Source organism: Macaca fascicularis, chromosome 3 (genome assembly GCF_037993035.2).
Source record: "Macaca fascicularis isolate 582-1 chromosome 3, T2T-MFA8v1.1".
NCBI classification, from domain to species: domain Eukaryota; kingdom Metazoa; phylum Chordata; class Mammalia; order Primates; family Cercopithecidae; genus Macaca; species Macaca fascicularis.
In genome coordinates, this window is record NC_088377.1 from 154,274,863 (window position 1) to 154,301,217 (window position 26,355).

General features: G+C 35.5%; 1 protein-coding gene across 8 annotated transcripts; it reads right to left on the reverse strand.

Annotated features, from left to right (window-relative positions):
• On the reverse strand, nucleotides 1-26,337 carry TMEM168 (transmembrane protein 168). Of its 8 annotated transcripts, XM_045388550.3 has the most exons (7): nucleotides 26,107-26,337; nucleotides 25,217-25,296; nucleotides 24,410-24,501; nucleotides 19,668-20,923; nucleotides 9,316-9,458; nucleotides 6,965-7,239; nucleotides 1-1,998 (listed from the first exon to the last, which is right to left on the reverse strand). In XM_045388550.3, exons 4-7 carry the CDS (start codon nucleotides 20,793-20,795, stop codon nucleotides 1,451-1,453), a joined length of 2,094 nt encoding a protein of 697 aa, XP_045244485.2. In that variant the 5' UTR covers nucleotides 20,796-20,923; nucleotides 24,410-24,501; nucleotides 25,217-25,296; nucleotides 26,107-26,337; the 3' UTR covers nucleotides 1-1,450. The 8 variants fall into 8 exon arrangements, with proteins under 8 accessions (XP_045244485.2, XP_005550609.2, XP_073892706.1 ...); XM_005550552.5 differs by lacking the exon at nucleotides 25,217-25,296; XM_074036605.1 differs by adding an exon at nucleotides 12,280-12,469 and having other exon boundaries at nucleotides 24,410-26,117.
• Nucleotides 26,338-26,355: the final 18 nt, after the last annotated feature.

A 26,355-nucleotide genomic window follows, 5' to 3' on the forward strand; every position in this document is an offset into this window, starting at 1 on the left:
TTTTTAACAAAATTTTATTTAGAGCATTAGGAAAATCATACTCAAAACACAGAAATAATCAGACTATAACAATGCTGCATAGATAGTGGTATACAAGTTCCCCGACTCTTCTTCCTAACTGAAAAGTTCAATTTTCAAGTCACCAGGTAGAAAATGGTGGAGGCATTATTTCCTCTTTCTGAGGCTAGAAAAAATGGCTTCAATGGTGAGAAGTCAAACCATTTAAACAATGAAGATTAGATTATTCTCCAATTTAATTCTGTTCCCTTCTTGTTATTTCTCATAGATGAAAATTTAGAATGTAATAATTATTGGAAAGGAATTAGAAGTGAATTACCTCTTAGGAGATACCCTGATCAGTGCCTGCTTTAATCAGACAAACACTAAGTTTTAAAAATTACAACCACACTATTATGCCTAACTAAAATTGCCAATATGAATACTTTTTTACATAATACATTACATGTATACAAGAGGAGAAATGACTTGTTTCCTATCCTTTGACCTTCAGTAGAAAAAAAATGTTATCACTAACAAGGATCAGAAAAATAATTTTCATGGCAGAGCATTAACTCAATAGGGATCAAAATCTTTTCTGAATACTCAAAACAGATTGAGTCAGTAAATGAGAAATTGCTAAATTTATTCTATGAGAGTACTTTTCAAAAAGGAAGACAGTTTATTGGAAGAATTTGTAGCTGGAAACATTGTTCATTAAGAAAACATTAAGTTACCCTGAGAAAGACTCTTAATACTACCAGTGTTTTCAGGGCCCCCTGACCAAAGCATGAAAGGGCAATTTGTAGGCGCTAGCCTTTTAACAATACCTACATAAACAATGTTTTGATCTAAAATGTAACTTGGGTTCTCTGCTACACTGGTAATAGGTCACAACCAAGACGTCTGAATGTGATGGAGTAGAAGCAAATTTTGTGTTTATTTTAGGCAGCCCTCTTTGTTTTCTAAGAGAAAGAGTTTGCAGTTCTTCAAATGGTCTTGGATGAAACCTACTGTTTGGAAAAAAGAATCTTCTGTAAGTAAACTGGTAGTTTTCTTAAAACAGTAAACAAATTTATCTGGTCTACATTCTCTAAACTATTATATGCCTAGAAAATAAGGCATTAGTAATTCATCATTGGCCACTGCAGAGCATAGACAACTGTTTTCTTACTAATCAGGACCATAAGCAAACATTCCTGAAAGTGCAGTGTTATTTTTAACATCTCTTATGCATTTACAGTCAGCATTTGACTCCCTACATACTTTCATTATAAAATGTTTTTTCCCAACACCTTACATATACCATAATTACTTAAGAAAAGACAAAGTGAGAGCAGCTACAGAAGTAGCAAGGTATTTTCCACAAATAAAAATACAGCATACAAAAAATGGCAAGTTAGTGATAATTGGTAGTATGAGTGCTTATTAATATTCCGCTTTGGGGTCCAAATTAAGATTTGACAAGTTTGAAGCCTTGTCCTGTGTCCAGCACAGTAGGAAGAAACCAACTCATTTTTAATCTTTTCAAGCACCTAAAACAAGTTTTGCAGATCCAAAAAAGGTTCAGACCGCATAACCAATTTGCCAAATGCACTAGGGGATATGTAATACGAGGAAAGTGTAACATCCAGTGCTTGGCCACATCGCTTCCCGTTGGCAAATGCAGAGTGTAGTCACTCCACCGTTTTGACACACCGTATACTGCTTTCACTGTGCGTCCCTTTTCAGTCCAGCAGATGTTATTACTGGAGTTGCAGTTATATTCTACCCAGTCTTTTGTAAAGTCACCTAGCTGTGGCGGGTCAGCTTCTTCAATATCTACTGTTTTTACCAACTCTGCTCCTTGCACTGCAATATACTGGTCATTAATTTTCCTCACTTCTTTCACCCAAGGGGTTGAATTTTCGCTGTCTAATACGATAATAAGCCGGGAACAGAAGGAACCGTTCTTTTCTCTCCACCATTCTAAAAGTGTGTCAAGGCGTAGTGTATCTCCACCTGTGAACAAGAGAAAATTCAATGCAGCAATAATTTCTGCAGCCTCTCATTAAGAAAACTCTCTTAATAATTTTCTCCTAGTGGGAACATACTCATCTTACATGTATTTTCCTTAAGTTCTTAGAATTAAATAAGCAAAAAATAAAGTATTTAAATTACACTTTCAAAGTATCTTTTGAAAAGATATTTTTTACAACAGATTTTCAACTTCAGGTAAAAAAAAAAAAAAATCCTTATTAATCACATAAAAAGGAATCTGCTAGTATAAATTAAGAAAATACTTTGTATTTAGTGAAAACAACTATACAGAAAAGCTAACATTCTATACCGGGGCAGCAACTACAACCCATGGGCCAGATCCAGCCTGCCACCTCTTTCTGTATGGCCTGAAAGCTAAGAGCTGATTTTCTATTTTTACATGGTTGAAAGAAAATCAGAATATTTTGTGACAGTAAAAATTGTATGCAATTTAAGTTTCATATAATTATTTTCATAAATAACAGTTTATTGGAACACAACTACATTCATTCATTTACACTGTCTATGGCTGCTATTGCTCTAAAGTAGCAGAGCTGAATAGCTGCAACAGGGATCTAAACCCACATAGCCAAAAATATCTGGCCCTTTACAGAAAAAGTTTGGCCCCCATTCTGTATCATTGTTTCCTTCTCTTCCTCATATGTAAGTACCTACTGAATGAAAATAAACCCTATTCCTACCTGTACAAGAATGAATTTAAGAACAGATTTACATTTAAATCAGTTTTATAGCTGAAGAACAAGGGATTAAAAAAATATATACCCAGAAAGTTCTAAAGTAAATAAACTTCTGACTACAGGTTTTACATCTAGTTCATCGTGGATCTTTTTTGCATTAATTTTGATTTTTAAGTGTACTACATTAAAATGTTCATTTTGATTATTGAGTTTTTTGGCATTCCCTTATGTTTTGTGCCTGAGGCAACTGCCACCCTCACCTCATTTGGCCCTGCCTCAATGGTACACTGATAATGATCATTCCAATTCTACGAATCTATCCTAAGAAAAGAACAGACATAGGGACAAAAAATTACAAAAAAGACTTCTTTCCCATTTGGGAAATGGAAATAAACTATGTCCTAAAACCTTAGGAGGAAATCTTATAACAAAATATTTATAAAGAAAATTTATTGATGAGCAAATGTATTAGAAAAAGCATGACAAGGCATCTACAAAAATTACAACAGCAGCTATTGCTAGGTGTTTCACTTCCGGGTGGTTTTTAAAATACTTTTCTGAAATTTTTACATTGAGCATAAGTTACTTTTATAATCTGTCAGCACAAGATCCAACAACCTAACTCCAGAATACATATTTCCCCCAAATCAGCTGTCCTCTTGGTTTCACCGTTAAAAATGGACACCACCAGAGAGAGAATCCTTTAGAATTGGGATTCTGTCATATTCTTTATGTGTAATTGATTAATGTTTTATTAATCAGCCCACAATAGCTTAAGAACATGAAAATAAACTTGTTTTATTAATCGCTCTAACACTCACACATATTATCTCAGAGACAGTATTTCAGTACATGGTCTCCACATATTACTAATGTGTTATTCCACTGATACCTCCAAAAGATACTTTTTCAAAAATGGCCAAACGTTAACTCTCCATTATTGCCAGCTCTATTAAATTTCTCTAGAGATCAGAGGATGACACAGATTACAAGAACTATTATATAAATTCCATCTGCCACAAAACATCATTGCCCAACATGCCATCCACAACTATTTCAATAAATACTCTTTAGCATATTCTACCCTAATTCTCTTATATAAATGCTCTTTAGATATCAACAAGAGACTTAAAGCAGCATTAAAGCTTTCTAAATGATTTCTCTTCTTTTGCTCTGCTTTCTCCTATGAATAGGTTCTATGCTACATTTGGCTTTTGGCCCAGATTCAAAGTACTTACATCTATCTAAGATAACAGCCATCTGATGCATTTCAAGTAATTGAGACTGCTTTTTAAAGGCTTTATTTGTAATAAACTACTTTATAAATTATGTACATTTTTCCCATTTATTTCTGTCTCTCTTGTAATTACCATGATTGTTTTCTATCCTCAAGCAGAGGCAAAAATATTAGGTTCCATATCATGAAACTCCATAAATATAAGAAGACTACATATTCTAAGTACATATGGGATAAACGGCAAATATAGATTCTCTTTCCCACAGTGATATTAATACTGGGTCTGCTACTAACTTGCTAACCCAACTAAAATCCAGTTGTGATGTTTCCTATTTCAAAGTCGGCTGAAAAAACAACAACAACGACAACAAAAACCCAACTATTAATAAATTAGCAGAGCTTAAAGCTCTTTGTCATGTAATTTGGAATAGATTAAAGCATTTTCCTCAGAGCAGAGATATTCAATATTATTTGTGAGGCAGAATCAGCCCTTGAGGGTTATGTCTAAAGCAGGTCAGGGCATGAACTAACTGAAAAGCAGGCTTTTCTGTATGCCAGATGCCTCAGGCCATGCTTGACAGTACGCAGTTGCTGAATTATAAGATAAAATCTACCTTTCTCAGGGAAGGGAGATCAGTATGCTTTCTCTATTTTTTTAAACTTCTTATAATAAGCTCTCAAAGTTACACAAGAACAAATCTTAGCTAACAGATGAATTCTGTAATGGTCAATTTACTGGTAACATACTTCAAAAAAAATTATAAAGACATCATTCTAGAATGTAACTGCTAAACATTTACCTAAAATACGACTCTATTTTAGAGTTCTTAAAGTTTTCAAAAATTATTCCTAACTTAATGATGAATGAAAATTTTGAAAACCTGATACATATATATGTGTGTATCTTAGTGTTTTTTTTATTTTCTTAGAAAAATAAAACGCTGATATAAGAATTAGTAAATGAACATCTAGAATTGATTTCCATAGCTATCTTTAAGAAATACTTAATGAATTTTAAATTACTTAAGAAAACTGCAAACTTGAAAAGTGTTTCCATTAAGTAATAAATCTTTCATATCAACACACACAAAAAACTTACTTCTAAAATTACTCTAACACTTTAAAATAACTAGGGATATATGCATGGCCACCAAAAATTAGCCCTGTTTTTTCCATTTGATCTGGGTAGAGTTTATTATCTTAAGGATTATAGTAAGTTTTCAGTAATCCCTACTTGTAGATCTAAAATTCTATTTCTGTAAAGACTATTTTAATTGACTAAAGCTTTCTCTTGTGCTCTGAGTTGGAATACACAGAATGTTATACTTTACCTGAAACTAAAGTAGCCATAAAGGTTAAAAAGATGTTTTCTACCTTGTAATTAAAAAGTTATAGGTCAAGTAAATGATTTTATAAACTATATTGAAGTAGTTTTAATGTTCAGTACATCTTTTAGTCTTGTACATTCTAATTTTTTGAAATGGGTAACCCATGCTAACAAAAATATCCATTTAACCAAAACATGCCATTTCTTTATCATCATGGCTTTCACCCTTGGAGGCAACATGGTACAGTGGGGGGAAAAATACACTTTAGGAACCGGGCAGATCTGGTCTTAAATCATAAGTTGCATAACAACTTACAATTTCCATTTCATCCTTTCAAAAATGAAGATAACAGAAGTGGTGGTATCCATCTCAAAGGATTTCACATAAAGATTAACAATGTGTGTAAGGTACTAAGTACAGTAAGCTGATGCTTAAAATGTGCCCAATAAATATTAGCTCGTCTTTCTACTAGAAGGCCACTGAGTTATTCAATATTTATTTGCAAAAAAGAAAAATTTCAAAAAAATACTTCTCTTTATGATAAAAACTCCAGTTACAAATCTGGCATGAAATTAGTGAGATCACACTGGTTTAAAATCATCTCTACCTTAACCCTTTGTTTGTTTCTTTCTGGAGTTCTTATATTGGCAACTCTGCCTCTGTCCTTCCATACTACTTCTATTTATCTTTTTCTTCATCCTGAATGTTTCCAATTTATTCATGACTATTTTATTATTTATATATTCTTGGTTTAAAACATCTACACTCTTTTATGGAAAAAAATCATGTAATTAAAATAACTATTTCTAATCTAAAATAAGAAAATTACCTTTCTTTTTTAATGATTTATTCAATGATTTCATCTATTAGCTACTTAAGGATCCTCTACTATGTACTGGGCTCTGTTATAGGTCCTAAGCAAGTAACAATTCATAAAACAAAGCCCTTGACTTACTCTCTATTAATAGTTGGAAAGCCTGACAAATTTATATATTATATAAAGAGATCTCATTTCTCTCTTGGCAATAACTAAGAAGTTTTCTATTTCCCATAATGCATGTAAACCAAAGTTATTTTATGATTTTTCAAATGCAAAACAATCCCTACAGAATTTTGTACCTTAGAATAAAATTCAATGATCATTTAAAATTACCGCCTTATTTTACAGGCGAGAAAACTGAAGCCAACAGAAGTTAACTAACTTGCCTAAAATAACACAGTTGTGGCAAATTAGGACCAGGACCAAGGTCTCCTGACCTAAATGCTACTCTCACTATACTACATGATCTGCTGTTTAAAATTTTGGTGAGCTTTATAAACATAAATAAAACTACAGATGTGAAGGACTACTGAAATCTGCATCCATAACATTTCAAAACTTAAAAATACTAGTCAACGAAGTTTATCAGCTTCTGAAAAATATATTTAGCAATTCTGAAAATATTTTCAGGGAAACTATAAGTCTCAAAGCATTTTTTCCTTCTAATCACTACAAGACATATTTCTGAATCTTATCATTAGAGATGGCTAAACAGGGATGCTAGAGCAAAGAAAAACAAATTAAAGTCATATGTACAGTTCAGTAAACTAAGAATCCTGGAAATTTAATGACTGTGTGTGAAGTACAGATTTCTACATATACATGTGTATCTTTACAATAGTGAAACTGCCAAAGGTGAGTTTACCTGCTAGAGCCCACTCTCCTGTACCATGGGTGTGCCCACTGTAATACAAAATATACGTATCATGTCTGGGTCCATCCACAGTCCGAAGTTCGAGGAAAGCTTTCAGTTTGGAATGCAGCGTATCAAAAGACAGTCCACTTGTGGAATAGTCACATCCATAGGTCTCAATCATATGATATGCAAAAAATCTTTGGATAGCATTGAGCATGCCAGTAGACCTCAAATTTAACTCCTGTACATGTTCTGGGGGAAGCAGTGTTGGCTGACCATCAGGACTGAAGCAGAGAAAAAACAATTATTTTGGTGTTTAAGAAGTATTCATTCTGTATCACATTCTCATCTGTCATTTTTAACTGATTATCTAAGAATCAGTTATAATATAGTTGCTGGTAAGAGGCAGGCTTTTTAAAAAAAATCATCCTTTCTAAAATTCCTATAGTACTAAGAATTAAGCTTAGAAAATCAAAACCTGGTTTCTAAATACTCACTATCATTAAAACAATAATCAAATTAAAAGCTGGGATAATACCTCCAAATGTAGATAGTACTATTCTTTGTTCCTTATTCATATTTTCTTACATGACAGATATTGGACAAGGCTTTTTAAAAGCAGGATTACACTGTTTCAAGAACATCTGGGTGGGGCCTATTAAAAAAACTATTGTTTAAAAATATTATAACACACAAAATATAAAAGCAATATTTTAATTATATATTTCTGTATTGAAAAATAGTCTATAAAAATTGTGTTCAAATTTCATTAACTTAAGGTACATAAACAGAAGAAATTATTAATAGGCATTTAAAAAGTTATTAAAATTTAGGTCCACTGCTTTATACTGAACACTAGTTGAAGACTTAGATTTGCTCCTGGAACAAATATAAAACGGTACTCTAGTAGATAAAGCAAGTCTTATAACTAGCAAAATACCATTAATATTGAGAAAGAAAAACCATCATTCCTATCCAGAAAAGGGATTTCTGTCAGGATTTTTGAAAACCTTAGATTTTGCTTCATGTATCATCAATAGTATTCTACTAACTTTTAAAATTACAGTCACAAAAGAGTAAGCACTACATTTAAAAAAATTACAATGTAATAAATATCTAACTGTGCATATTACTATTTCCACACATTCTTTCTTTCTACAAGGTTGTCATTTCTCACTTTATGGGACATTTCCAAATCTGTTTCCCTCAGTTCTTGAACCTTCAACTTTTGATTAAGTCTTTAACATGAAGGAAAATATTTCCTACAAATAGTCTATTTGGAGATTTTTATGTTAAATACTTGAAATTAGAAAAAAAACTTTACTTCAACTCTCCCCTCCCCCAGGGAAAGTGTGATGAAAACTGTCATCAGAATTCATTTATGGCAAATAACTATTTTAAAGGTATTTAGCTATAAAATAAAAATCAAAATGTAGCACATTTACAGATTTATACAGCTGTCACCACCTTTGTGGGTAAAATTTATTTTGGAACAAAACTGCAATAAACATTTATTAAACTTCACTGCCAATCCTCTGAATTCCTAGTATTTGCATGGCACTTTTCAATGTGCAGAGTGTTTTTACATTCACTTTTTTTTTTTTTTTTGTTCTTCATACCATTCCTATCAGATGAACAGGAATGATGTCTTTAGGTAAAGACAGATAATAAGGTTCAGAGTTATAATGTACCGAAGGTAACACAGAACTAAACCTCCAGCCTCTCAGGCCCAGTGCACATTTTATATTTCACTATGTTGTTTCGGACTTTTTTTTTTTTGAGACGAAGTCTTGCTCTTGTCCCCGAGGCTGGAATGCAATGGTGCGATCTTAGCTCACTGCAACCTCCGCCTCCCAGGTTCAAGTGATTCTCCTGCCTCAGCCTCCCGAATAGCTGGGATTACAGGTGCCTGCCACCACGCCCGGCTAATTTTTGTATTTTTAGTAGAGATGGGGTTTCACCATGTTGGCCAGGCTGGTCTCAAACTCCTGACCTCAAGTGATCCGCCCACCTCAGCCTCCTAAAGTGCTGGGATTACAGATGTCAGCTACCACGCCTGGCCAGAGGACACTTTCTTAAACAAAATATTCCCTTTAGGGTAAGATCTTTCCTCAGAAAAGTTATACATGAATATTTTCTGGTTTCTAGCTAAAATATAAGCTTATCATATTTATCAAAATATTTCAATTGAACTCTGAAGATATTATCACTTGGAATGAAGTTTGTTAAAAATCTGGAAGAAACGCAAAAGTTATATTTTGAAAATACGGTTTTGAAAAGGAGCTATATTTTATTCATATAAATATTAAGAAAATGTTATGGACTGAATAGTTACCACTAACTATACTAGATTACTGTACCTGCAGAAGTTGGTGGGAATCACAATAGCATATCCAACAGATGTTCCTCCTAAACAGTTACCCAATTCATGGAAGAGCCCATGAGCCATGGATTCCAATGGCAAAACAATTAGAAACATGCTCAAGAAAATTCCATTTGTTGGCTAAAAGAAATCCAAAACATGTTTACACAGTACACGTACATATGTGTATATATTTACATACATGCACATTGATTCACAATTTGTAGCTTCTACTTTCAAAAAGGATAAAAGGAACAATTAATGATCTAAAAACAATGTTCAGTTAAAGCAGGCAAGTATACATGGATGAGCTAACTAGTGCAATAAATCCTAAATTTATCTCTCAGTTTTTTTTGGAAGTTGTGGCAAAACACAGCACATCATTTTTAAAAAATATTTGTCAAATAACATCCTATCCAAACTAGAAAAAAAAACAAACCAAAACCACTCTTCGATATGACAGAGAAAATGCCAGATAACAAATATCTTGTTAAAATCCACGTGCCTGTCATTTTTCAAATAACAGATTTATTTACTTTATCAAAAAGGGTACTTTAGAAAGGGCTCATTTTTTCCCCGTGAAATTATGAAAATAAATTCTTAAGGAAATTTAAGACCCTAAAGCTTAAAAACTAATTCCGTTTATATGGTATAGTTTACCTTACAAAGCACTGAACTATCTAGATGTACAAATTCAAAATTTTAACAGAAGAAAATATTAAGGACACGTAAGCATTGTAAAAGCAGAATGGGAAGTAGAGAGGCAGAAGAAATAAGGAGGAGGCAATCAGGTATCAATTGCAATGAAAAAGCAGAAAAAATTAATACTCATTTTTAGTGAAAAGAAAATGGATGACAGTCACTTGAACATATCTTTAGAATATTAAACTATTACATTATTTCTACATTCTTTCTGTATAAATTCTTAAGGAAATTTAAGACCCTAAAGCTATAAAAACGAATTCCGTTTATATGATATAGTTTACCTTATAAAGCACTGAACTCTCTAGATGTGCAATCAAAATTTTAACAGAAGAAAATTTAAGGACATATAAGCACTGTAAAAGCAGAATGGAAAGTAGAGAGGCAGAAGAAATAAGGAGAAGGCAATCAGGTATTAACCGCAATGAAAAAGAAAAAATTAAGACTCATTAAGTGAAAAGAAAATGGATAGTCACTTGAACATACCTTTAGAATATTAAACTATCACATTCTTTCTGTATTGCTACTGCACATACTATATGCCTAGGTGCATGAACACATGCTTTTAACACTAAGGGGTGGTTCATTTGATCAAAATTTAATTAAAAAATTTATTTCTGCAATAGAAAAATGAATATACTGCCCTATTTTGGTACATCCTATTTTGTCAATGACATAAATAACACAGTACATGCTCCATTTAGAAACACTATAAAATACAAATAAGTAAAAAAGATATGTGATTAAAATCATTCCAAATACCATCATCTATACGCACAACTACTCTGAAATATTCCCAGACTTCATGCAATGTATTTTTCACAAATACATATTCATGTGTATTTTTTTTTACCGAAATGGGATACCTAATCTGTGAACATTTTAATCTAAGCTTACATAACTCTAAGTCACTTGTAAAGACCAAATGGCATTCCTATAATACATATAAAACTTTAATTGGTGGATCCTATTATTGGTATTTAAATTGCTTACAATTTGCCATTATACCAAAACTAGAATAACAAGGTCTGATTATTAATGAGGTTAAGTACCTTTCACCACGTGGGTATCATCTGTGATGAAGTGTTAAATATTTTGCCCACCTTTCTATGGGGCTGACCTTTTCTTCATTGATTTAGCTTTGTTTGGTTCTAAACATAGTATAAATGAAAGTCTTTTGCTTGTGACTCTGTAACTACCTTAATGCTGTTTTTTGCTTAACAAGAGTTCTTAATTATAATATAGTCACTTTATGCCTTGTTTAAAAAAATCCCTCTATCCAACCATTAAGAAGATATTTTAACATTATCCTCTAAAGGCTTTATTGTTTTGCCTTTCACATTTAAATCTATAATCCAAATATAATTGATTTTATGATAATGGCCCAATTTTTTCTTCTACAGAAACACTCAATTGTCCAAGCAGCAATTACTGAAAATATCAACCACTCCACATTACAGTGCCACTTTTGTCATAAGTATTCACGGATCTGTTTTTGGTCTCTCTTCTTCTGTTCTGTTGGTCTATTTTTTATCCTTTCACATATGTACTTTGGCTTTCATTTCTTCCATTTTTGGGACTCTAATCAAACAAATATGAGATCTTCTTAACATATCCTCTGAGTCTTATCCTTTCCTTCTGTTCACTATTTTCCACACTTCTCCTCTTTCATGCTGCTTCTTGTATAGCTTCTTCTGAACTGTGTCTTCCAGTTCACTAATGCTCACTTCAGCTTTGTCTAATGTTATGTTTGTAACACTGAAATAATTTATTTCCTGATCCTAAAATTTCTATTTAGTTATTTTTAAAATCTGCCTTGTCATAAAGTTTCCAGTATACTACCATTATGTCCTGATCTCTCCTTTTGTTTTTGCAACTTAGCATGATGGTTTTCTGTTTGATAATTCCAATACCTAAAGATTTTTTTCTGTTGTCTGTTGATTTTGCTGCTTCTTGCTCTTGGTGCTGTGTGTGTGTGTGTGCACCTGGTTAAATTTATAAGCTGAATGCTGGATATAAAAATTATATTATTATTAATTTTAGGCCTAGATAATGACACTTTGTCCTAGGGACAACTGTTTCTTCCAGAGAGCTGCGGACATCACGAGTCTACATATCTTAATCCGGGTTTGACCACTTAATCCCAGGTTGAACCACCAACAGGACACAAGGGCAGAAAGCAAGTTCATGAGAGGGCTATAACACACATGGCTTCACCCTCTTCTTTCACTGTGTAAGCGTAAAATGGGAGGTAATTTACCAGAGATCTCACTTCTGGAGGCCCTGGGCTTGGCTTTTATTTTTGCCACTCTTGAGGGGGCCAAAAGTGCAGCTCAGCTTTGAAAACAGTTTCCTCTATGTATACAAATGTCTGCAAGGCCCAGCATCGAGTCTTTTCATCCCAGGAAGTATGGTGTGTTTTTCCATTCATTCAAGTCTTCCTTTATAACCTACATTGAGGTTTACAGTAATTTTAAAATAAAAGTTTGATAAGTTTAAAACTTATTTTATGTTTCTGTTCTTACAAATGGAATCAGTTCCAATTTTCTGATGATTGATTTCCAGGCTATTACATTTTATATATTTACATATTTTTTCTAAACGAGTGCTTCTCATCTTCAGTATGTTTTTACTATTAGAAAAAGTATTGAACGGTTTCATTTAGCAGCAAACTAAACAAATGATAAAGTTCAATTGCCAATCAATTTGTAGATGACTTAAAAGCCTAATAATTCAAAATTCGAATTAAAATGTTAATTGATATTGATGTTATTCAATACCCTAATGTTGGTTATGTAACACTGATGATGATATTTGATACAGTAGGACTAAATAAGTAGATATTCGGGGGTTTACTGATTACAATTCATAAATAACAGATGATCTGTTACTACTTGCTTTTTATATTAAAAAATCTTAGAAATTGAGAATTTTATGCTGATTGACAGGTCTCACTCTGTCATCCAGGCTGGAGTGCAGTGACATGATCACAATTCACTGCAGCCTCGACCTCTCAGGCTCATGTGATCCTGCCACCTTAGCCGCCGAAGTAGCCTGGGACCACAGGCAAATGCACCACCATGCCTGGCTAATTTTTTCATTTTTGTAGAGACGAGGTCTCCCTATATTGCCCAAGCTGGTCTCAAACTCCTGTGTTCAAGCAATCCTCCCGCCTTGGCCTCCCAAACTGTTGGAATTACAAACATGAGTCATCATGCCTGGCCCTGTCATACATTTTTAAAAAGCAAATTTATCAGGAAAAAATCATTAAGTACTTCTATTAGGTTATTTTGAAAAAGCAAGCTTAGAAAAACAGTATTAAATATTCTATTAAGATCACACACAAATTAATGTTTTGGCAATACAAAAATTCATAATTTTAACTGAACAGATGGCAAGTATGTCCAGGGGAAGCCAAAATTAATTTAGGATGTTTTATCCACTTGCCACTTTCAGAGAGCTTCAATTTTATTGGCCTGCAAACCTTTACTCTATAGCTTCAATCTAGAAGTCATTTGTGATTTTGGAGTACTCCTTACACCTTAATTCCAAGTAACAAATAAGATCAATTGATTAAAGCCTATAAGTACTTTTTCTCCTTTGCTTCTCAAATTATCCTCAGCTCACTATCAAATTTTAAGACATGGCTCATATTTCAGAGCAGATACAAACTCAGCACAAAAGAAGACCAATAAACAACCTGTAAGTGACGCCCTTTGAATAAAAGTTGTTACTAGTTATTAGAGCTCTATTCAGCTGGGCTTTCAAGTCATGGTCAAAGTATTCAACGTTTCATATCCTAAAATTTTTCAGGTAACAGGAACAAAATTTCTTTCTGCAATGTCGTTTTTAAAATGTAACATTTACATAAACATATACGGCTTGTTTGTTTAGAAGTATTTTTTTATGAGTCATCTTATGCAAACCAGATTTGGAAAACATACATAGAAGCCTAAAGAAAGTAAAGCCCAACTAAGAAACAGAATACATAAATGCAGCAATATATAAATGGAGAGACTGTGAGAAATCTAGCTTTAAGGCAACTTTCAAAACTTTGCTTGGTTCAGGAAATGTAAGAACATTATGAAGACTACTGTATAATTTTAAAGTCAAATGACTTCTTTATGCAGAAGAAGTAGGGCATAGTGGAAAGGACCCAAGCTTCGGAGTTAGACTTTGGTTCAATCCCAGCTCAGCCACTTGCTATGTGTGCACGAATAAGTTAATTAACCTTTTCAGTCTTGATTTCTGGAATATATACATACATAATTTATGTCATAAGCTTATTCTGTAGATTAGAAATACATATGTATGGCAGTATAAAGTTAAAACAAATTCTTTCCACATGACCCAGCAATTCCACATCACACTAAAATAAAAGCTTATGTTAATACAAAACCTTGTCTACAAAGGTTTATAGCAGCTTTATTCATAATTACCAAAAAACTGCAAATAATTTCAGTGTCTCTCAACTGGGTAAAGGATAAACTGGAACATCCATACAATGGGATATTGCTCACAATAAAAGTAACTAACTTACTGATGGCACACAGTAACACAGATGAATCTCAAATGATGTAAATAAGACGTCAAACTTAGGGCCAGGTGCAGTGGCTCACACCTATAATCCCAGCACTTTGGAAGGCCAAGGCAGGGAGGACTGCTTGAGCCCAGGAGGTCGAGGCTGCAGTGAGCCATGATTGTGCCACTGTACTCTAGCCCACACTGCAGAGCAAAACTCTGTCTCAAAAACAAAAGTCAGGCTCAAAAGACTACGGTGTTAAATGATTTTACGAATATGACATTCTGGAAAAGGAAAATTTCTAGGAACGGAAAACAAATCACGTTGCCAAGTACCTGGGGGTTGGGAGAAGGACTGACTACAAGGAAGCAAGAGGGAATTTTGGTGGTGATTTAACTGCACTACACATTGACTGTGGTAGTGGTGGTCACACAAATATATGTGTTTGTCAAAATAACAGAATTACACACTAAAAAAGGTGAATGTTTCTATATGTAAATTTTTCCTTAATAAAAAATTTTTTATGTTAAGCTAAGTAAAACAAAACCCAAAAGTTTTCATATGCAAAACCTTAAAAAAAAATGGTTAAACCCATTTTTTGGAATTATGATCTAAATTACAACTGTGCTCCATAAGGCATGTTAATCTTGCATGTTTTTACTTCTCTAATAGTAAAACAAAAGTACATTTGAGTCCCTAAAAATATATTTTAAAAGATAAAGAAAACTATAAGGTATTTAATAAATTCCAAATGTCCACTAGGTCATTACCTCAGTGAGATCCATCATCATGTCTTCCCTCATCCTACATTCTTATCTGCTCTCTTCAGTTTCTCAACATCTTTTTAACATTTTGACTATCTACCACGTCCGAACTTTCAACTTTACATTTTATCAACTAATATAAAATTTGCTTTAAATTTACTTCTCAACAAAATCTACTAGTTTTTCCTCTGGTAATACTCTCAATTTTATCCTTATCATAGCCCTTTTCCCTATCACCTTAGTCCAAGTCCTTATCTCTTGCTCCTGGCTAGCCTTCTGGATTTCAGTCTATGTCTACTTTCATAGATTCTGTCATAGCTGGCAAACTGATCTGCTCAAAGCCTTCTTTAATTCCTCATTTTTTTCTTGGCACATTGGGTCTGCCCTCACCCAATCAGTGGCACAGTTTTTCTAGTAAAAATAGATTGAAGGATATTTTAATGGGACAGTGAGAAAAATTGGTTTAGTACCTTAGTATTACTCTCACAGAAATATGACAAATGGTTTTAGATTATATTAAAAACTTAATATCATTTAGGAAATAAGTAAAAATAGTTCAATTTTAAAAATCAATTAAAATCCAATTTAAATAATCTGAGATAACCCTCAGAATTTATTTGCATTAAACGATGGTGTTATTATCCCCAGAATAGTCATGTCCTAACAAAGCTCTTAATTATTTGCCTTTCTACATAATTTTCTGGTTCTTTCATAATTCAAGAGATCTGGAACATGTACAAATTCAGCAGATACTTCCCAAATTATGTTTCACATAGAGGTTAAAAGGTATGGGTGTGGGGAGGTGTGTAATGTAAGTAATGAGAGTAGAGCAAGGACTTCACGGTCAAGTTAGTTTGGAAATGTTTTTCTTTCTGTACTTTGAACATTTTTTTCTCAGAGCACACTCACTAACATCTCACAAAACACTGGGCAGAGCAGAGTTTGAAATCTTTCTACAGAGGATTGGTTAAATTAAGTTGAAAAAATTTAGTTACCTTTAAGGCATAATGCCTATGCCACGGGCAGCAGTTTCCAAATAGCGACCAATTGTGGAATGCAGACACAACTCATGTAGATTCACACTGGTCTTGAATAGCTAAATGAATATATTGCCACTAAATGAGTACGCTGGTGACCGGAAGTGTTTGCATCACATTGAAGATTTTTAGAGACACACAGTCTCATGCTCTTCCCCAAAATTACTGAATTCCAATCTTCAGAATTTTAACAAGATCCCTACATGATTCACATGCATACTGAGGAGTGAGAAACACTGGTCTGGAACAAAGATTGGCAAACTTTTTCTTAAAAGGGCCAGATAGGGGGCCAGGTGCAGTTGCTCATACCTGTAATCCCAGCACTTTGGGAGGCCGAGGCAGGTGGATTACCAGAGGTCAGGAGTTAGAGACCAGCCTGGCCAACATGGCGAAACCCCGTCTCTAACAAAAATACAAAAATTAGCCAGGCCTAGTGGCGGGTGCCTGTAATCCCAGCTACGTGAGAGGCTGAGACAGGAGAATTACTTGAATCCAGGAGGCGGAGGTTGCAGTGAGCAGAAATGGTGCCTTTGTACTGCAGCCTTGGTGACAAGAGTGAAACTCTGTGTCAAAAAAAAAGGGGGGGGGGCAGATAGTTAATATTTTGTTTTGCACGTCATTGCAATCTCTGTTTTAACTACTCAACTATGCTGTTTACCATAATTACAAGAGTTAATACGGTAAGAAGATATAACAAAGATGCATTTACATCTAGGAACAGTGCTTCAAAATACATGAAGCAAAAAAAAAAAAAAAATGACAGAATTGAAAAAGGAAGTAGACAATTCAGGAACTATAATAGAGATTTTAATCTATTACAGAACTAGACAGAAAATTAACAAGGCTATAGATATATGAATAACACTACCAACCAACTTAATCTAGCTGATATTTATAGTACACTGTACCCAACAACAGAAGACTCATTATTTTCAAGTGAACATGGAATAAAACATGCCATGCCACAAAGCAAGTGGCCTAAAAGACTAAAATCATACAGTGTTCTCCAGCCACATGGAATTAGAAATCAACGGAAAGAAATGTGAGAAACTTCCAAATATCAGGATATCACACAACAAACTTATAAATAACCCATGAGTCAAAGAAGAAATTTCAAAGGAAATTAGAAAACATCTCACCAGATGGCATAGTACTAACATAACGGGAGACATACAGGTCAGTATAATAAAAGAACTCAAAAATACAACCTTACATTTATGTTTAATTGATTTTAAACAAAGGCACCAAGGCAATTCAATAGGGGAAATGTTAATCTTTTCAACAAATGGTGCTGGGAACAATGAGACAGTTATATATTTAAAAAAAAAAAAAAATTAGATCCTTCTCTCATACTATAACTCAAAATGGATCATACACCTAAATGTAACAGTTAAAACAATAATGCTTTTGAAAGAACTGTGACCTAGTGTTGAGCAAAGACTTCTTAGATAAGCTACTAAAAGCAGAGTCCATAAAAGAAAAAGTGGATAATTTGGATTCTGTAAAATTAAAAACCTTTACTCCTGAAAACTCTTCAAAAAGTGTCATTCAGAAAATAGAAACGGAAGCCAGACTGGGAGTAAACATTTCCAAATCATTTATCTTACAAAAGGCTTGTATCCAGAATATATAAGGAACTCTTAAAACTCAATCAAGACAAATAACCCAGCTTTAAAATGAGCAAAAGATGTGAATATTTAAACAACAAAGTAAATGGCTAATACACACATAAAAAGATGCTCAACATCATTAATCATTAGAGACATAAATTAAAACCACAATGCTATCACCCTACATCTAAATCGAGGGATTCTCAAACAGATCAACTTTAGGAAAGAGCAGAATTGAAGGTGAAAATCAGGAAACTGATGCTCTTAAAATTATCTCTGCTGACAGACTCCTTGGAAAGTTTTTGTGTACCTCCAGTGGTACACACCATATCTGAAGACCACTAGATAAGAAAAACTTTGGAGACCAAGAAAATATTAATATTTGGTTAACAGAATTTGACAGCCTGGAATGGCATCCAGCATGAATGAGGTTGACTTGGAAAAGAAAAAGTATTTAGGGCTGGGAAAGGAGCTAGCAGGAAGAGAGGCAAGGAAGAGGGAGGAAAACTCATGCTTGAGTTTTGGACATCATCATCATAATTCTGATAGTATCCAACACTAGCAAGTACAGCAAACAAAGTAAGGACAATATCCTCAGGCCACACCCAAGATGTTTTCTTCATTTGGTTGACTCCCACCAGGATCCCTGCCCTAGCCCAGCTGACTAGAAAGCACCATGTCCAGGCAAGTCTCCACATCTCCCTCTTCAAAACACACTTCTAGAAATCACACAGCAGCAACAAACTTACAAAGCAGAGAGCTGCACCAAGCAGAGCTGACTTTCCTCTAGAAATCACTGAGCAGCAACAAACTGTTTCAGAGAGCTGCACCAAGCAGAGTTGACTTTCCTTTATGCCCCACATCCCAGCCTGATGTACACAGATTATAGTATTTATCACACTGTAATCATAATTGTTTGTTTACATGCCAGCCTCTTCCTCCTCCCATTGGAGACTGTGCCACCTTTGACAGACATCCTGAGATCTTCCGCACCTACTACGGTGCCTGGCATATACAGTGCCTGACATAGTCAATACATGCTCAATTAATGGAAGACTGGGTTTGTTAATACTGCAGATGCAAACTCCAACTGTACAAATGTCTTTGTCTACAAGAACCTTTTAGAAAACATTTCTGGGCAGCAAAGTTCCTGTGAAACCCATGTTTTCTTTCTTAGGATAACCTCTAATCTATAATTAAGCAACTGATATGTAGTTATATATCTAACACCTTTTATATAAAATATTCAGAGAAATGGCTACATACAAGAAACATGTTACAATGAGGAGTCCAGGGAATAGACAGAAATTAAGTGACCTTGTTCCTGCCAGTATTAGTGACTCTGGATGTGTCTTCTTTGGCTTTCAGTTTCCTCATGGGTATAATGAAAGGATCAGAATACTATCTTTAAATACTTTCCGAATGTTAGTTTTCTAAGACTCTTTAATCGACGAGTGTTTCACTAATGAACAGTCAGGAAGTGGGAGGCATCTCAATGCTGAGTGTTCATAACATTTTGGTACTTCTTTGCTAGAGATCAAACAAATTATCCTCTTGAAACACATTCAGTACTTCAATTCCATGAACAAAATTAAATAAGAGCAAATATGAATATCCTTTTGAAATCAGGATCTTGACCTTACAACTTTAATTTCAATTATTGAAGTTAGCATTTTATTACATCATTGGGGTTGATGGACAAACAATAAGCTTACCTGCCAGGAAACTGCTCCCAAAATCGCTGTTGCAAGAAGACTAAAAAACACCAACTGCTCTGAAATCAAGCAAAAATGGCGCATCCCTTTGGATGCCATGATTCTATCAAGGCTATTGTAATCTGTCCTGTGGGTAAAATATACTTTATGGCAGTCATTTAATTTGGTATGGAATCCCCAAAGAGTTAAAAGAAAAATAATATGACAAATCATCCAGAAAATTCCAAAAATGGAAAAGCCAGGTATTACAAAATACCAGAGATGAGTGTCTCTAAGTTTAAATGCTGAAAGAATAAAAAATGTAAGCTCAATCATTCCAGCAAAAACGACTGAAAGTCTTCTGCAAATTCTTCCACGGTACAAAAAGGGTTTCCATCTTTCAGTTACTGAAAGTCCACTAAAATAAATGTCAAGGAAAGGATCAGTTATCAGGCAAATAAAAAAACATGCAAAAGCAATCGGATTTTTGGGAGTTTCCAATGAGGAAAAAAATAACAAAACTGCAAAAATAACTAAGTTTGGAATAGCTAAGAAAGATTTCATTCTCAGATCAATAATCAGCATAGCCAGCGCCACAACAAGCAAAATGACACTCAGAGACTTCTCCACCAACATAGTTGTGCTGGCAATGGCAAATCCAACAAGCTCTAGAAATTCAATTGTGGTTAGTAAAGTGGGTCGATGACGGATGTAACCAGAAATTCTCTCCACCAGAGAGCACAATATCCTTAATACTATGGATGTCAGAAGCAAATATTTGGTTGATTCTTCTTTTACATCATTTTTAAAGGATGAATTGTCAAGAAAACATAGGAGGCCAAGCAAGAATCCAAACCAAAGATTGGAGAGACTTAAACTTGCTGCTTCCATTGAAAAATAATAATAGAGTATGCTGGCGATTCCAAGAACAAAAAGACCAAGAATAAAAATTACCAAAATTAAGGAATTTGCTGTTTTTTCCCATCTTACGTATAGACCTAAGCATATAGCAACCAATAAATTGATTCTGGCTAAATAGCCAAGATACCGCACTGAAGAATGCATGTTCACTTCTCTATTTACTTCTTCCAGTCTTGTCATTGCTAAATAGAGACAATGACTAAAGCAGTAACGCAGTGATTTACACATGTAACCAGCAATGTGGGCTTTTCCCTCACGTTACAAAAATTAACCGCTTGTATTTCATCCAGTATATCCAATGTATCCGCAACTCCTATTTCAACATTTTCTCTCGTGGAAATTTTGTTTATAGTGATCTAAAAAGAAGAAGAAAATATTTCAGAGTTAATTTTATATAATTTACTCATTATTTTATATAAAGAAGCATATAAAAAGTGAAAAAATCCAGTTTAAAAACTGAAATCCAGTTTATAACCTGATTTGCAATATCTTAATGATTACTGTTTCTGGCTTAAAACTTGGCAGTTTATCCAAACAGACATGGCTGTGCCTTCTACTCATCATATGCTATGACTGCATGAATAGAATTGTTCTTCCAGAGATGGTGAAGAATTCACCTAATCCATTCTGGTTTAAATATCTGGTTTTTCAACAACAAGGAAATGTGATATGTTAGCTTTAGCTTACATTGTAGCAGGTTTTGGTACAACATAAAGCTACTTAGTTCTTAAAGCAAATGAAGGACTTCACTGTTACCTCTAATGTGAAAAGCACTTGTATATACTAGTAGTAACAGCAACCATTACTACCTGCCAAATATCCCCTACATCTTTTTACAAGGCAGCTCTAGAATGTTACACAAGGTCTTTACATTGTTTAACTAATAAACTCACTAGTATTAAAGTTACTCAGTCCCTAAAGTTGAGCCATAATTCTCCCTGTACTTTTACCTCTATTAAATTACTCTGATTACTAAACTTGCTTTCCAAATCTAAACACTATCTCTATAGAAACCAATTCCTGATCAATTCCGAGTCAAAAATGAAAAACTGAAATGCTCACCCTAATAGTCATTATAAAGTAAATGAAGAACTTTTCAATTCTACTTAAACAAATGTTACTACAATTATTTGTTAGAGGACCCAGGAAATTAAAGCTTCCACAAGTCACACCTAAAAAATGATAGTAGTCAAAAAATGATTTAACCATCTATATAATTCTTCAAAATTTCCTAGTATACTGTTTCAAAAGAACTGATCAATGATTCATGGTAACTCTATCTAAAGAGAACCCAATCAGACACTTAAAAAGAAACTAGGGCCAGGCATAGTGGCTCTCTCCTGTAATCCCAGAACTTTGGGAGGCTGAGGCAGGCGGATCACTTGAGGTCAGGAGTTAGAGACCGGCCTGGCCAACATGAAAAAACCCTGTCTCTATTAAAAATACAAAAATTAGCTGGGTGTGGTGGCAGGCATCTGTAATCCCAGCTAACTCGAGAGGCTGAGGCAGGAGAATCGCTTGAACCCAGGAGGCGGAGGTTGCAGTGAGCCAAGATTGCACCACTGGATTCCACCCTGGGGGATAAAGCGAGACTCTGCCTCCAACAAACAAACAAACAAACAAACAAACAAAAAATACTAGTTTGTGATTAGTTTATCTGTACTTTCTTAATAGCTCTACACTAAAAGGCTCAAGAGAAATATGAGAACCTAGAATCAACTCTTCGTACTCATTTGGCTGGAGAGGAATGTTACTAAAGCAACCTTAGGGTCTCTGGGAAGTTCCAAGTATTATTACTTATTTTGCTTTTATATGTTCAACAAGCATTTTTTAAAAAAATTTTTACAACTAAGTCTATTTAAGTATTCCAACTGACTTGCCTTAATTAAATTTGTATTCACTTATGTCTTAAGGTACCACATAATGTTAAAGAAAATGTCTTCCTTTGGTATATTTTGGTTTATCTTTTTAACTTGAGTGTGAGAAACTGACAAAATCTGGAATGCACTGAGGTTTTTTTTAAAAACATCACTATTGTGTGTTATAAAATAATTCAACAAATACATTAGAATATTTATCCTCAAAGAGCTGATGGTACAATCTGGGCTCAGACTACTGAACACTGCTGGACAGGAGGGGGAAAAAACCACACACTAGGCTAAATAGTACCACTCTAAATCCATGGAACATCCTTCCCTGGTCAACATTCTTCTCCATTCTTGTGACTACTCAAAACCCTACTTCCTCTCTTCAAATCTCTGATACCCTACGTCTTCCTATTGCATGCTCACCAGATGATTCTGCCTCCTAGAGAGTCATCAAAAGGGAGTTCACTTGAGTTCCCAAGTCCACAAACCCATCTCTACTTATATGTCCAAATATAAGGAAAGAAGGCTGTTGCTTCTCTAAGGTTAAATCTTTCAGCCATATTGTGCATCTTTCCTTCTGCCTCTTCCAGAACATCAGACTCTCTCCTCTCTGCAAACTCTCACTTTTATCTATTAGTATTTAAACATTTATAAACCTGTTTCTTTTAAAAACAATACCAAAAAAGTTAAGAAACAAAACAAAAACAATCCTTGCTAATCCCCATATCCTATATGAAACTCAATTTTGTGTCCTTTTGACAGCTGGGAGGTAGTTGCTTTACTTCTTACCTACTCACTTTTCAAACCACTAAATGGTGTTTCCCACTACACAACTGCTCTGCTAAGTGCTGAAATGACCTGTAAATTCCTAAATCCAATGGGTACTTTTCACTCAGTATCTTGCGTACTCTTTTTCTGGGGGGTTGGGGGGGGTGGGGGAATGGAGTCTCGATGTGTTGTCCAGGCCCGAGTGCAGTGGCAGGATCTCGGCTTGCTGCAACCTCTGACTATCGGGTTCAGGCGATTCTCCTGCAACCTCTGACTATCGGGTTCAAGCGATTCTCCTGCCTCAGCCTCCAGAGTAGCTGGGATTACAGGAGCCCATCACCATGCCCAGTTAATTTTTGTATTTTTAGTAGAGATGGGGTTTCACCATATTGGCCAGGATGGTCTCAAACTCCTGACGTCAGGTGATCCACCGGCCTCGCCATCCAAACTTCTGGGATTACAGGCACAAGCTACTGCACCTGGCCTTTTTTTTTTTTTGAGACGGAGTTTCACTCTTGTTGCCCAGGCTGGAATTCAATGGAGCGATCTCGTCTCACCGCAACCTCGGCCTCCCAGGTTAAAGAGATTCTCCTGCCTCAGCCTCCCAAGTAGCTGGGATTACAGGCATGCGCCACCACACCCCGCTAATTTTGCATTTTTAGTAGAGACAGGGTTTCTCCATGTTGGTCAGGCTGCTCTCGAACTCCCGACCTCAGGTGATCCGCCGGCCTTGGCCTCCCGAAGTGCTGGGATTACAGGCGTGAGCCACTGCACCCGGCCGTATCCTGCATATTCTTTAAACAAACTTACATTGTTGACTTCTCTCTCTTTCCAAACCATTCCTTTTCGTGGGCATCCAAAGACTAAGTCTCCAGATTTTTTTTCTTAATTCATTGGTTTCCCCTCCTTGGTCTCCTTGAAGGCTCTTCATTCTCAATCCATCCTTTGTAATGTTCAACCCCAAACCTAGGCTTTTCTCTTACTACATACTTTCTCTAAGCAATGTCATTTATTTCTATGTCTTCAATTATTATCTCTCTACTTAAGTACACACATATATTAATCTACTATAGAAATTGAAGCACCAGCTCTGTTCTGCACTGTTAACAGAGGTAAATACCTGGAAACAAAGTAAATGTAAACATGTAAAAAAAAAAAAAAATAGTCAAGTACAGTGCATCCATATAATGCAATATATGCAGTTACCTTCTGATGGACCAAAATCAACATGGCAGATTGTTTTTAAATGGCTAATTTACAAAAGTCTTTCCCCATTCTGATCTTCTTCAAAATACAGCCTGAGTTAGAGAATAATAGAAAAACATTACAATCCTTTTCAATTGGTTTGCCATCATTAATGATTCAATGAACAATTATTCCAGAGGTAGATTAAAATGGAGCATAGAAGATTCAATATGCATATGGGAAAAGTTAACTAATCACTGCCAGAGTCTGATTATTTAATAAAACCTTACATACTACTCTAACCCTCCTCTCCACCATCATCTACATTTAACCCTCACCAAGTCCTGTCTACTGTTCTTCCTAAACATTTTTTAAGTGTTTCTACTTCTCGTCCCCAGGGTCACCATCCCGATTTTGGCCACCATCATGTTGAACATTTCCCTGTATCCACTCTTGCCCTCTCTAAGAAGTGTACTTTTTAAAACCAAAATGTAGCGCTCCAATGGCGTCCCATCACCCTTAACAATAAAGTCAAAACTCCTTCAATGCCTTATAAGGCTCTCCGTGTTGGGCCTGAATAACTCTCCTGCCTTATCTGTTACCACTCTTCCTCTCACACTTTGTTTTCCAAACTTACTGACCTTTCAATTACAAACTGCACAAATACTATTCCCAAGCCAGGTACACTCCTTTTCCTCCTCCTGGCCCCACCCCAGTGCTCACACTTGGCTTACTCCAACTCTTCAGGTCTCAGATAAAACATTATCTTAAGAGATTATCCTCGCCCCCTCCCCATTACATGACCCCCGTACTTTCTCTGTTACATACCATCACTTATTTCATGTCTGCTTTTCCCACTAGATCAAAAGGTCTCTGAGGGTTTGTCTTCAATACTGTACACCCAGTGACTAGCAAAAATTCGGCATCAAGAAGGTATTCAATACATGCTTGTTGAAAAATAAAGACTAATACAGAAATAACTACATTTAACAACAATTGTCGCCACTGGACACTTATTAATGCATAAAGAGAATACAGAACTTAGCTAATATCTCACAACTAATAACTGGTAGTACTAAGGGAGATTCCATAAATGTTTGGTTTCTCTTTCAGCTTTCCACCAGTCTTTACTTAATTCACCCAAATTCTTCCAACTCAATCCTCTCTCCATGTCCTACCTCTAGGGAATGACTTGAGGCATACCGTATCACTTGCATTATCCTTCACTCAGAAACTTTCTGTCCCATCTAGAAGTGTCAAGGCTGAAACAACTACACTGAAAAAACAGGGCCAGGGAATTTCAGTGCTTCGGTTCTGAGTTACTGATAACTATTTGAGCCATCTCATACGAGGAAAATGGTATCTCGAATATTAAACTCCTGGGCACTAGAGCAGCAATAGCAATTTCTCTCCCTTTCGGCCTCCTTTTAGCGAGATGTGGGAGGTCCTACAAGGAGCTTCGCTGTTCTCCACCATTCTCCACCTCGGGAGAGCGCGACCACAACGTGGCGCCCAGTTGAGGGGGAACCCTTGCAAGACACGGAGAGGCGCTCCCACACCCTCCAATCTCCAACCACCACTGTCAACTCCTCCAGGGGCAGGTATCCTACCCCGGCCCTGGGAGGCTGGCTGGGCGGAGCTTGGGGTCCACCACGCGGAGCCCTGGCGGTGTCTGTACCTAGATCTCGCCGCCCTGCCGTCCATCCATTTCTCCCTACCTGACTCGGCCACCAACGCGCTCTCCCAAACCTCGGAATCAGTTCCAAAACCAAACCAAAAAGGAGGAGGGCAGACAAGGCTTCAGCCTGCAACGGAAAACAGGGAGGCGGCACGCCTTGGGGAACGAGGGCCCGAGGTCATACGCGCTAATACAGGCCGGTGTTTGTGGAAACTTTCTCCGTTACCGGCCCGGCCGCGACCGCCATGTTTCCGCCGCCAAAATCCGCGACGGTACGGAACGTCGCCGG

Excerpts from the sequence above, each read along its gene's own strand:
- TMEM168 (XM_005550552.5), bottom strand. The coding sequence starts at position 20,795 with ATGTGTAAATCACTGCGTTACTGCTTTAGTCATTGTCTCTATTTAGCA. Across the intron at positions 7,240-9,315 it reads ATTCCCACCAACTTCTGCAG|TCCTGATGGTCAGCCAACAC; the intron begins GTACAGTAATCT and ends TCTCTGCTTCAG. Across the intron at positions 1,999-6,964 it reads AGGAGAGTGGGCTCTAGCAG|GTGGAGATACACTACGCCTT; the intron begins GTAAACTCACCT and ends TCTTGTTCACAG.